General features: G+C 38.0%; 1 protein-coding gene across 2 annotated transcripts in view; it reads left to right on the top strand.

Annotated features, from left to right (window-relative positions):
* PON3 (paraoxonase 3) overlaps window positions 1–11969 on the top strand; it is a 30306-nt gene extending 18337 nt beyond the window's left edge. For both annotated transcript variants that reach the window (XM_015134298.3, XM_001095770.5), the window contains exons 5-9: window positions 4381–4507; window positions 7801–8001; window positions 9025–9106; window positions 9376–9504; window positions 11714–11969. In XM_015134298.3, coding sequence (XP_014989784.1) covers window positions 4381–4507; window positions 7801–8001; window positions 9025–9106; window positions 9376–9504; window positions 11714–11872 — 698 coding nt within the window. In that variant the 3' untranslated portion in view covers window positions 11873–11969. The remainder of the gene's footprint in view (window positions 1–4380; window positions 4508–7800; window positions 8002–9024; window positions 9107–9375; window positions 9505–11713) is intronic.
* The last annotated feature ends 1188 nt before the right edge of the window (window positions 11970–13157 follow it).

The following is a 13157-nucleotide window of genomic DNA, read 5'->3' on the forward strand; positions in this document are numbered from 1 at the left end:
AAAAAAAAAAAAAAACAAATTAGACTCATCAAAGTTGAAAGCTTTTGTGCTTCAAAAGACACCATCAAGAAAGTGAAAAACAACCCAAAGAATGAGAGATATTTGTAAATCATATATTAGATGAGAGACTTGTATTCAGACAATATAAATAATTCTTACAACTTAACAACAAAACACAAATCATATAATTTTAAAATGGACAAAGTATCTACCTAGATAGACATTTCTCCTAAGATACACAAAGGCCTGTAAGCACATGAAAGATGTTCATCATCCTTAGTCATTAGGAAAATACAGATCAAAACCAGAATGAGATACTATTTCAGATAGTATCTGAATGAGATACTATTCAGTATCAGAATGAGATACTATTTCAATTATGGTGCTAATTAAAAAGACAGACAATAACAAATGTTGGCAAGGATGTATAAAAATTGGAACCCTCTTACTTTGCCAGTGGGATTGTGAAATAATGTAACCACTTTGGGAAGCAGTTTTGCATTTCCTCAACATTTTAAACGTAGAGTTACCATACAATCCAGCAACTCTGCACCTTGGTGCATGCTCAAGAGAATTGAAAACATATCCATGCAAAACCTGTACACAAATGTTCATAGCAGCATTACTGCTAATACAAAAGGTGGAAATAACCCAAATGTCTATCAACTGATGAATTCACAAATAAGATGTGATAGGCATTTATACAATAGAACACTATTTGGCAATAAAAAGAAATGAACTACTCATGCATTGCTATAATATGGATGAAGCTTGTAAATATAATGCCAACTGAAAGCATTTAGTCACTAAAAGCCACATATTATGTAATTCCATATATATGAAGTGTTCAGAATAGGTGAATTCGCAGACAGAAAAATTGTTGACAGGAGCCAGAGGAGTGGGGAAGAAGGAATGACAGCTAATGAGTAGGTGATTTCTTTTTGGGTGATGGAAATGTTCTGAAACTAGATAGTGGTTATGGTTGCACAACCCTGTGAATATACTAAAACATACTGAAGTTTACATTTTAAAAGTCTGAATTCAATGGTGTGTGAATTATATCTCAAAAATATATTATAAAAAACATAACAGTTATTAACATGCCATATATGCTTTAAAAACAACAGTTTCCAATATTATTTTTGACTTCTTCACAGTTCATAGTTTCAAACATCTAATTTTAAAATATTTGTGGGTCTATACAGCATGAAGAAAAGTAAGAACAGGGAAACCTCACTAACAGTGACCACATGAAAGGAGGGCCAAATTGAAATGCTAGAATTCCATGAAATCTTATATACACTTTTTATTTGCTTAGCAAGCTCTGCTTTAAAAGATAATTGAATCTAACAATTTTTCATTGGTTTATAATATATAAACTATTTTCATTTATAATGGTGTCTTTACTTCCCAAAATAAAATCCTGAGCCCAACCTTGACACTTCCTCTCCCTGGCCCTTTCGATCAACTCATTATAATGTTTTGTTTGATGTATCTCTCCAATATCTCTCCCGTCTGAAATATCTGTCCACCTCTCCCCATCCTCACTGCCACCAGCAGTCCAAGGGCCCAGCATGTCTTCCCTGATTCTGCATGGGCCCCCAACTGTACCTTCCTTCTCATACCACTTCAATTCATTGTCATAGTAAGGATTGCTTTTTATGCAAATCTGATTCTGTCCCTCTTTTCATCAAATTTTCCATGTTGTTCCATCACTCTGAGGATAAACCCCAAATCTCCAGAATGGCCTGTGTTCCTGGGTGCTTCCCCTGTACATTCTGGCATCTGTATGCTCTCCAGTTTCACTGGAAACCATTCTCCCCCAGACTCTCTGGACCAGCCACACTGGATTTCTTTTCATTCGATGAAGTGTCTCATGCCTCGGGATCTTTACATCTGCTGTTCCCTCTGCCTGGAATGTCCTTGTGCCACTTCTGGCTCACTCTTTGTCATCATTGAAGCCTCAGCTTAAATATCATCTTCTCAGGGAAGCCTTCCCACCATCTTGTTCCAGGTTGTGTACCTTTCTATATTTCTTCTCAATGTACCTCTTTTTAAAAATCATTCATTACAGGGGTAACTAACTTTTTTTATTTTTTGAGATGAAGTTTTGCTTGTCACCCAAGCTGGAGTGCAGTGGCACAATCTCAGCTCACTGCAACCTCCGCCTCCCGGGTTCAAGCTTTTCTCCTGCCTCAGCCTCCCAAGTAGCTGGGATTACAGGCATGCGCCACCGTGCCGGCTAATTTTTTGTATTTTTAGTAGAGGCAGGGTTTCACCATGTTGACCAGGCTAGTCTCAAACTCCTGATCTCAGGGGATCCACCTGCCTTGGCCTCCCAAAGTGTTAGGATTATAGGCGTGAGCCACCACTCCCAGCCTACAGAGATAACTATTTTTTTTTTTAATGTTAAAGGATACCAATTTTCTTTCCCTCTCCTGCTCTTGCTCTATAGCAAGTTCCTAAACTTAACTGTTACTCTTCAAATGAATGACACTCTATGAAGAACATGTCTCCCAACTGTAGTATTCTTTGTTTTAATTTATTTAATAATTTTTCCTCCTTGTTTTCCTCTCTCAAATATAATCACCATAAAAGCATATGTGATTTGTCCATTGCTGGATTCTGAGAGTCTAGAATGTATCTGATGCACAGTAGGTACTCTCTGAATGCATATTAGATGAATAAATAAATGAACCCTATAGGACAGGCAGAGCACATAATAATATTCAACTTTATAGATGCATACAATGAAGTTTAGAGGAATACAGTAAAGTGTGACTTCACTTCTGCAGTTAGTAAATGGCTGATCCAGAACTCAGACAGAAGAGGTCTCACTTCTAATCCTGTGTCTTACTAAGGTGAGATTAGGGCTCTATTTAAATAATTTTAAAACCATAACTGTTTTGCCTCACACTGTATAAGACATAAGATTCTTCATTGGAGATGGTATAATAAGTGATTAGATTTACCTGAAACGATTTCATTGCATGGGGTAGTATTAGAGGTAGAGGTAGAGGTGGAGTTGGGGCTTTTTTTTCTTTTTTTGTTGCTGTTGTGTTTTTTTTTTTTTTTTGAGATGGGACACGTTTACACAATAACATTCAGTCATATAATCAGGCTTCCATAAGTTGAGTATATTATGATTCACAGCTTATCTTATTTGTTTTGTCATCTCCCTTAATTGTGTGTTTAATTCATAAGGCCAAAATATTACACATAGAAATAGAGATGGAATGAGGAGATGAAGAAGAAAAGTATTCTCACTAAGTATATCTTATTTGGAAAGAGGGATTCAGTAGATGCACTAGAAGAAATGAAACCAGGGCAGCACATATGATTGTTCACTACTGTGTCTAGCAAAAGACTGAAGGTCCGTGTTGGGGCTGAAATCCAACCCATGTTCTGTTTGCCAAGCCCTGAGCCTTGGAACAGAGCTGGATCAGACCAGAAGGAAGATTTCATCTGTGAGCAAGCACCTTTCCTTAATGTGCATCAAAGTGCCCAGTGTGTTTCAGAGGTCCTGGTTATGAATTTTGCATCTCAGGGTTTGGGCTTGTTCCATCACGTGCTTAAAAACTCCATCTGGGAAAGGAATAGGGAAGATGAATACAGATCAAGTCCTACAGTGGGAGGATGGGGCCAGACCCTTTAAAACTCCAGAGCTCGTCAAACCTAGAACTCCTGATAAGTCAGAAGACAGCACTCTCAGAGGCCAAATTACTACCCTCAATCCTGTTCACAGCAGTTCACATTCCAGTTGAAATGGGTAGGTGACATTTCTGAGGTGGGTACTACCTGGAATTAGTTTGTTTTATCTTGCATTCGTATTTACATGCCGTGTCCATTGGGCTCACTAAATATTGTTATGTTGGCTTGTGTCAGAAATTCATTGTCTAGCTGGGAAATGTTGCTTATTTTAAGGTATTTACACTGCCCTGACATTTACTCAGCTTCTGTTGCAATGCAGATAATTATTGCACACACACAACGTCTCAGCAAAGTTTTGTTTGCTTGCACTCACTTTTCTTGCTGAAGGGCCGTCTGGGGAACCACATTCCTGTTTATGCATCATTATAGTTCTGTAGGCTCCTGTTAGGCAGGATATGCATATAAGAGTGAAGTGACTATGGCAAAACATCTTGGCTCTGCCACTTTGTGGTGATGACATTGCTGATGGGTCATTCGCCTCCTGAGCTTCAATTTCCTCAATTAAATCTGGATTCTGGTATTTGTCTGACTTACCTATCAGATAGACTGTGAGAGTCAAATGCAAGATGTATGAAGAAAACTTTTGGAAGTGACCAAGTTTTAAAACAAGTCTAATATTAGTTGTGATAGAGGTAACTTACTTGGAAATTATGCCTTTTTTCCATGTAGACCATACAGTGTATCTTTATGTTGTGAATCATCCCCACATGAAGTCCACCGTGGAGATATTTAAATTTGAGGAACAACAACGTTCTCTGGTATACCTGAAAACTATAAAACACGAACTTCTCAAAAGGTATGGAATGAAAGTATTATGCAGTTCTATTTATTTTGCACCTCTGCTGTGTGCTTTGTTTTCTTTGGTTCAGCAGGCTTTCTTAAACTTTTGTTTTGAAGTTGTTTTAGATTTTTTTCTAAAGCTTTCTAATGATTCCCATGGTGACTCTTCCCAGCACCTCACTAGAAATTGCCTGTTAGGTATTGAATATGCCTTTATTTTCCAGCATTTTGAAAGCATTTTAATCCTATAAAGGTGCTCAATTAGATTCGCAGCTCTAATTCCATCCCCTTTACCACAGCAACTCAATACCTACTATCGGTCTCTGTTTAAACACCTACACCCTTTTTTGGTTGTCCTGGTAGGCTGTGTTCCGTGAGCCTCGCCCACCGGGTGTTATAACCAACCTCCAGAGGAGCCACTTCTTTGTTTAATTACAGCTTTAAAGTAGAATTTTTTAAAAGCCCGTGGGCACTTATAAAAAATACATTTGTTAAGCATCAACTATGTGCCAGGCACTATGCTAGAATACTTAATTTAACTTAATTCTCACAAAGCCTTTAATAATAGGCATGGGTAAACTAAGACTTAGAGAAGGTTTGGGTTAGGTAACTTGCCCAAGTTACACAGTTTGTAAGTGGCAGAAACAGGATGTAAACCTATATCCATCTGAATTCAAAGCTGAGCTCTCAGTTGCAATGAACATCTTTCTTCCTGCATTCATTAAAATAACAGGCTTTTCAGTGGACAGGCTGCCTGTTTAAAGGCTGTAGCAAACAATAAAGAATTCATCTTTTATCAAATGGGCTTAACACTAAAAAAACTGACTCCAAAACAGTAAACTATTTCATGGGATGGAAGAATAGGAAAAGAAAAGAAAGTTCATCTTCTCTCCTTTGCTCTCTTTCTCAACATCATGTGTTAATTTCTCCCCATAGAATATGAGGGAAACAAATGCAGAGGGTAGAAGTAAGAGTGGTTGAAGTTATTGAACTCTGCTCCTAATGCACTGTGCTGGGTTCTGAGGCCATAGTGGAGAACAGGACTTCCACAGGGTTGCTGGGAAACTGTGTCAAGTCACTTAATTGGTGCCTCAATTTATTGAGCAAAATGGGGGTTCTCATTTGCCTGACTTACATAACTGGTGGATTGTGAGGATCAACTGCATTAGCATAGGATCTCACAGGAACAGTCTCCCAGAAAGTGCAGCCTGAGGGCACACCTGATATGTGGCCACTTCATTAGGGAGTACAATCCCAGGAAGCAGACTTAAGAAACCAGTGTGAGGCAAGGAAGGGAGAATGTTATGGGTTGAATTTTGTGTCCCCCTGCCCTCCCTGCTCTGCTCCCCCGCCAAAAAATATGTTAAAATCCCAACCACCACTTCCTCAGAAGGTGACACTATTTGGAAATGGAGTCATTGCAGATGTAATTAGTAAAGATAAAATCATGCTGAAATAGAGTACCCTTAATACAGTAGAACTGGTGTCCTTGCAAGAAGACAGGCAGATATACAGGGAGAATGTAATGTGAAGATGGATACTGACATTGGAGTGATGTATCTACAAGCCAAGGAATGCCTGGGACTACTGGAATGTCTTGCTGGAAGAGGCAAGGAAGGATCCTTCCCTAGAACCTTCAGAGATAACATGGCCCTACCAACAATGTGGTTTTGGATTTCTAGCCTCCAAAACTGTGAGGCAATACATTTCTGGTGTTTAAGCCACTGAGTTTGTGGTTCTTTGCTGTGCCAGCCCTAGGAAACACACAGTGAGGGAGGTACAGCAAAGGCGTCATTAAGCCAACCACTGCTAAGTGCAACTGACTGCTTGAAATCATGGGCTTATCCTCTAGTAATCAACGCAAGCTGCATCTCAGGACAATCTGGTCGAGGAGAAAAAGGGAGAAGGGTTTATCCACTGGCCCCATCTCCTGTTAGTCAAAGGTTTGCCTCAAGAGGCCTTCATTCTCCCACATTCTTGGTTGTTGTGCACATGCAAGTCTAGTTTTGTGGTATCCTATGACTCGATGTCAACATGAAGTCTGGAAGTGGGAGGCAAGAGGGCCACAGCAGACATGAGCTGAGACACTGCTAGGCTGCCCCTGTGGGAAGTATGTCAGACCTGTGCAGAACTGGTTGAAATAATAGCAGCTGGAACAAGGCAGGTGAGGCTATGAGGATCTAAAGAGGAGCCTGAGGGTACGTACACTGGCACAGGCATTGATAAGCACTTACAAGGGGGCAGAACAGAGAGCTACAGAAACAAATTATGAGGCACTTTAACCTAATTTATGGTGTCAGGCAATACTTTTTGGAGTAAGGAATGCTTAAGCTGAGATGCAAAAGGTGAGTAGCCCGGTGACTTCGGGAAAGTCATTATATATCAAAACCTCAAAGTATTTCCTGATTCACCCAAATTTTCCTCCCTAAAATTTAATCTAAAAATGTTTAAGCATTATTTTTTCAAGTCACTTTTTTCCTTTCAAAAATAAAAATGACTTTATTGTTCTTACTGATTGTAAGAACAAGACTTGCTCCATTTTAAAATGTCAATGATATTGAAGAACGTAAGAAAGAATATCACTCATAATTCCATCTACGCAGAGAAAATATAAAGGTCAAGATGAACTGGGTTATGCTCTGATAACAGGACAGCAAAACCCTAACATCCTGATGGCTCAAAACTGCCAAGGTTTGTTTTGTTTGCTCATACATGCTATGTATCCAGTGTAGGTTATTTAGGAACTCAGTTTCATATTATCCTCATTCAGGGCCCTAGGAGGACCACAGTCTCTATCATTACTGTGGGAACATGGGGGAAACATGGTGAAGCAAGCACTGGTTCTTAAAATCTTCCATCTACAAGCCACTCACCTCATTTCATTTCATTTCATTTCACTGGCCAAAGCAAGTCACATGGCTGTGCCTAACTGCAAGGGGATGGGGAAGTGTAATTCCTGAAGGAGGATAACCATAGCTATCAGTGAACTGCACTACAACTGTCACAGATAACCATGATCAACATGTACAAGTCAACAGATTTTGGAGTTTGAGATTTATTTGTGAATTTATTTCTTTTCACTGACTTCTGTGAAAGGGAAGAGTGAGAAAATAATAAATGGCTAAAGAAAACCCATGAGGGCAATGCAGAATCATGACTTTCTATGGAATTCCTTAATCCATACTAGTTCATGTATCCTTTTTCAAATTGATGAACATATTGGTCTATGTAGAGATGAGTGATTTTGACAAGGATAAAGGATATTTAAATAACTCATGGGTCTCTTTTTCCACCTCTCTTTCACTTTAGTGTGAATGACATTGTGGTACTTGGACCAGAACAGTTCTATGCCACCAGAGACCACTATTTTACCAACCCCTTCCTGTCATTATTTGAGATGATCTTGGATCTTCGCTGGACTTATGTTCTTTTCTACAGCCCAAGAGAGGTTAAAGTGGTGGCCAAAGGATTTTGTAGTGCCAATGGGATCGCAGTCTCAGCAGACCAGAAGTAAGCTCTTGTATGTATTTTTCTATCCTTTGCCCTTGACTTTTTGGTGGACTCCTTTCCTTACGAGGTAGTTACTTCCTTACTTAGGCTTACATAGTGAATATATGTGTGGAGGGATCAGTTGTGGCCAGGATTTGCACTAAATCTGTGATCCTAAGCAATCCATTTGTTTCCTTGGACTTCAGGTTCTTCCTAGTTAAAGGAGGGACGTGGACTTAAGCATAAAAGGACCTCATTCCAAATTTTTACATAACTCTTGAAACACACTTTCCTAACCCACTAAAAAGGAAGATAAATGAGCAATACTTCTGCCCCTTATGAGACTAGAAAGTATTTGACCACTTATGCTAAGTTCAGTTACACAAAAGCTCTTAGGAGAGAGGGAAGGCTACCTTAGATTGGGCATAGGGATTGTAGAAGTTTCAGACTTACTGACTTACAACAGCAGACTATTCAATGAGAAAACACTATTTTAAACAGCATGAAATTTTATGAGAAAACACTTTTTAAAAGTGTTTAAAAATTGAAGGTTTTTTTAAATAAAGAGAAGTACCTTGAATATTAACATGTGTATTTGAGATAATGAACAGAGATGATCCCTGTAGAAAACACCTTTCAGTGTCCTTCCTCTTTTCAAATATTGTGATTGAATTTTATGGTCATTTGATACTTCTTTTCAAGCACTAGTTTTTAGAAGTATATATACTTTTGGCCTTATAGGAGATTCACTTACTTTCATTCAATTTAAGGAAAAAGTTGTGACTTTGAAGTAATAAGATTGAGCCTATATATGTAATGTAGAAACACCAGTTTCATTATGGTCATAACTCATATTCAAAGCCTGTTTAAAGCACTTCAAGAATATTAAAAATACTACTCCATTATCTTATTTAACTGTGGTTTAGAAAAGGATTGCAGTTGTACTTTGAAGGAGTGTGAATTTTTATACCTCTTCTCCAAAATAAAAGTGAGTGTTGTCTCTCATTACCACTTGCTTAAATGTAAATGTCATTTACTTCAAAGGTATGTCTATGTAGCTGATGTAGCAGCTAAGAACATTCACATAATGGAAAAACATGATAACTGGGATTTAACTCAACTGAAGGTAAGAGTACCCTGTCTGGCCCACACAATCTGACTTCTTACCTTAGTCCCATACTTGACCCAGGAATGTGCCCCTTGAATGAGGAAAACACGGCTGTTTGAGAGCAATGCCAGTGAGATTATGCATGCGTTTCTAAAATACAGAAGCAAAGCCCCCTAAAAATACCAATTTTAGGTGCCAGAAGGAGCTGTAGGGGTTGTGGGGATGAATAGGGAAGAAAGCAGAGAATTGTTGAGACAATGTCTTCACTGCTCCCTCTTTGTTGTAAGGTGATACAGTTGGGCACCTTAGTAGATAACCTGACTGTCGATCCTGCCACAGGAGACATTTTGGCAGGATGCCATCCTAATCCTATGAAGCTGCTGATCTATAACCCTGAGGACCCTCCAGGATCAGAAGTAAGTTCCTATGCCTCTCTGAGCTCACAGGCAAAGCTGCAAGAACAAATTTGTTGGGGTGACTAGAATTTAAGCCAGTTGTATGTGGTGTTATAGAACTAAAGAAATTCTACATATGAGAAAACTAAAGCTTTTGACAGGTAGGGAGATAAGGTTCGTTAACTCTTTTAGACCACCATTAACTCTTCAGTAACTCTTGCTATTGGGAATAATGGAAAAACATAAGCTCAATTATTCATATTGACCCAGATTGCCATATCATGTTTCCAATCAGGAGATAGTCTCTGAGCAGGTCTTGCAGTTAGACAGAGAGTTATATATGGTACCATCTTCTTTCACACAGTTCAACATGATGCTCAGATAAAAGGATTTAAATAACTGTCATCTCAAAATAAAATGAGTTTTTGCCTGCAAGTTCTAACCTGTATGATGGTGTTGAAAATTGTCTTATTTTCAAGATATCATTTATGTTATTTTAAAATATCTCTTCTAAAACAATAGCATAATCCATTGAATTTTCTACATTAAAAACAACATTATAAGATAGTACATTTTCTATGGCATTAAGGTTAACAATTTAAAAATCTTTAATGAATTTATATATAGTTATAAATTCTAGGCACACATACTCAGAAATTTATTCACAAAAATTTATTGAGTACCTATGTTGTGTCACACATTGTTCTTATGCTTAGGATATATCAGAAAAAGTATACAGAGATCCCTGATCTGAAGAAAGGGGGACAAACAATGAACAATAAGCATAAGAAATAAGTAAATTACATAGTAACTTTGAAGATGGCAAATTCTATGGGAAAAAAGGCTCAGCAGAGTAAAGGGGATCAGGATTACTATATTCAGGAGGATGGGCAAGTCCTACTACTAAAGTCAGAGATCAGGGTAGGCCTCATTGAGAAAGTACAGTTTGAAAAAAATTAAAATGTGTGAATCCATATTTGGGGATTTGGGAAAATGAAATTCAAATTCAAACCCGGTAATTGGTCTAGTGGGTAAATTAGCACATACAGTTATTTCTACTTCCAATATTGCTGTTTTTCAGTTAAAAATATGATTTTTTCTTTTTTTATTAATGTATTAGTCACAGCTTCTTAAAAAGAACACAAGAAATGTAAAAAGAAACACAAGTCCAGCCTAAGCCTAGAACCAGAATTGTTACCTTAAACTAGGAAGCAATCCTTGCCTCAGATATATACCCCTAAGAGTGATAGACAAAACTTTCCTTCAAAAGCTCAACCACAATGTCTGCCTTAAGGAAATGAAATATGATACATAGGATTATTGGAAAATTATTTAGGATCTTTTTCATATCTCTATTTTCAAGTTGAATTATTTTTAAAATTTTAGATAAGACTTTTTTGTCACAATTATGACACCCTTTACTTTCGGTTGAATCTCATGTTTTCTACATGAAATCAAAGCTTAAGTATTTTTGTGTAACAAACCTGAGATGAAGGATCTCCCTTAAGACAAAAAAAAAAAGAACAAACTCAATTCTAATAAGAGATATCAATATAGACTCATACCTCATAAATTTCTAATTGTTTTCCTTTAATTCCTATCGTATTTTGTTTGAGTGAACTTCATCCAGGCTATTTGGAAGCCTGAGTGCTTAAATATATACTGATTAGCAAAGTTAAGTGTATTAATCCTGGGATCAATAACAGTACTAGGCAGTGATGTGTCAGATGGAATTCCAAAGTAGTATCCATTATTTATGCTTTCTAGCCACTTTGCAGATGTGAAGGGGCTCCAGTTGTGATGATTGCCATCCCATCAGGTTGGGTTGACTGGATAACTGGTTGTTTCTTCATTATTTTGTCTTGTTTCTCTCCCCATACTGTCAAAGGTAAGATTCTTCCCACAGAGGGATGACCGCTATCCACTTGAGAACTAAATAAGAGCATCCACTGGGTCTTACCTCCTTCTGTAAGGGATGCCTGCACTATAAATATTGTGTAAGTCATCCCTGAGGAATTTGGCTAATGTCAGAAAGCCAGTTCACTTTGGTGCATAGATATCTTTATGACATTAGTACTTTCATCAGAAGAAGAACAAGTTATTGAAGATATACAGATTTTAGCTTCTGATTTCTGAAAAATAGATTCATCCTGGAATGTTTGGGAAGGACGACATCATGAAACAGCTGTTTACTCACATAATATACTAATAAGTGATTTTTTCTTAACAGGTACTTCGCATCCAGAATGTTTTGTCTGAGAAACCCAGGGTGAGCACCGTGTATGCCAACAATGGCTCTGTGCTTCAGGGCACCTCTGTGGCTTCCGTGTACCATGGGAAAATTCTCATAGGCACTGTATTTCACAAAACTCTGTATTGTGAGCTCTAGACGCTAGATGGTTAAAAAAAAAAAAAAAGTCTACATATTTGGTAAAAGTAAGCTGATAATTGTATAAGTGGAACTGCAAGTAAATAGCAAACAACAACCAGTGAGTGTGGCTTTTCTTATGGATAGAAGTAAAGGAGCAGACAGAGATTCCATGATAGCCATCAAATTGCAAGTCAGGTTAATGACAGTCCAACAAGAAGCCAAACTTTACAGCTCTTTGTTAGCAGCCCCAGTATTCTTTCTACAATAAAACATGTGGACGATGTCCAGTGAGGTCTCCAACTCACCTAGAGGTCCTTGGTAACTGGGTCCAAGTTTCTTCCTACAGTTTTGATGTTCTGGGTCTCCTACAGTCCAGACCAAGAGAAAAGCTAATGTTCACGTATTTACAACCCCTGTTCTCTCCCACAAGTTGTGCTGGGCATAGACTGTTAATTAAGTGTTCCAGTCTGCAGATAAAGCAAGAATTAGCATCATGAGAACTTGCATTCTCCCCGGGTACTGACACATAGGAAATCGGGTTCTGAGAAATCTGACAGATGGGCCTCAGAGGCTACCTTAGGGCAGACGGGGCTTATCTGTAATAGGCTGTTATTTGTATTGATGCTTGTATCTAAAGTACAGTTGGCCCTCTGTAACTGTGAGTTCTACATCCGTGGATTCGACCAACCAGAGATTAAAAATATTTGGAAAAAAAATGGATGGTTGCATCTGTACTGAACATGTACAAACTTTTTTTGGTAATTAATCCCTAAACAACACAGTACAACACATATTTCCATCATATTTACACGATATTAGGTATTATAAGTTATCTAGATATTACCTACATAGGCGAATGTACATAGATCATATGCAAATACTATGCCATTTTATATTAGGAACTTGAGCATTCATGGATGTTGGTATCCATCAGAGTCCTGGAATCAATCCTCCTCCTCCTGGAATCAATCCTATTGAGGGACAACTGTTTTGCTAACCTACTGGGCTCTGAATCTTAGATGAAGCCTTAAGGCAGTTGTCTTTGACTGCTTTTAGCCTGCTCTTCTGGTTAATTCAATAAACACTTATTAAGCAATCTCCAGTAAATTTGGCCCTAAGGAATCTGAAATGAGTAGAATGGTTCTGGCCTAATGTACTATTGTAAAGACCAACCTTAAACTTAGTTTGACGAGAATGAATAGAAGTGTCCTTTTTTGGTCCAAAACCAGTACAACTTTTAGCAAACAAACCATTAATGAAAGTAAGAGCACCCAAGCACCTCCCTTCCCTGTTTGTGACTTTT

The sequence above is a fragment of the Macaca mulatta genome, chromosome 3, assembly GCF_049350105.2.
Source record: "Macaca mulatta isolate MMU2019108-1 chromosome 3, T2T-MMU8v2.0, whole genome shotgun sequence".
NCBI classification, from domain to species: Eukaryota; Metazoa; Chordata; class Mammalia; order Primates; family Cercopithecidae; genus Macaca; species Macaca mulatta.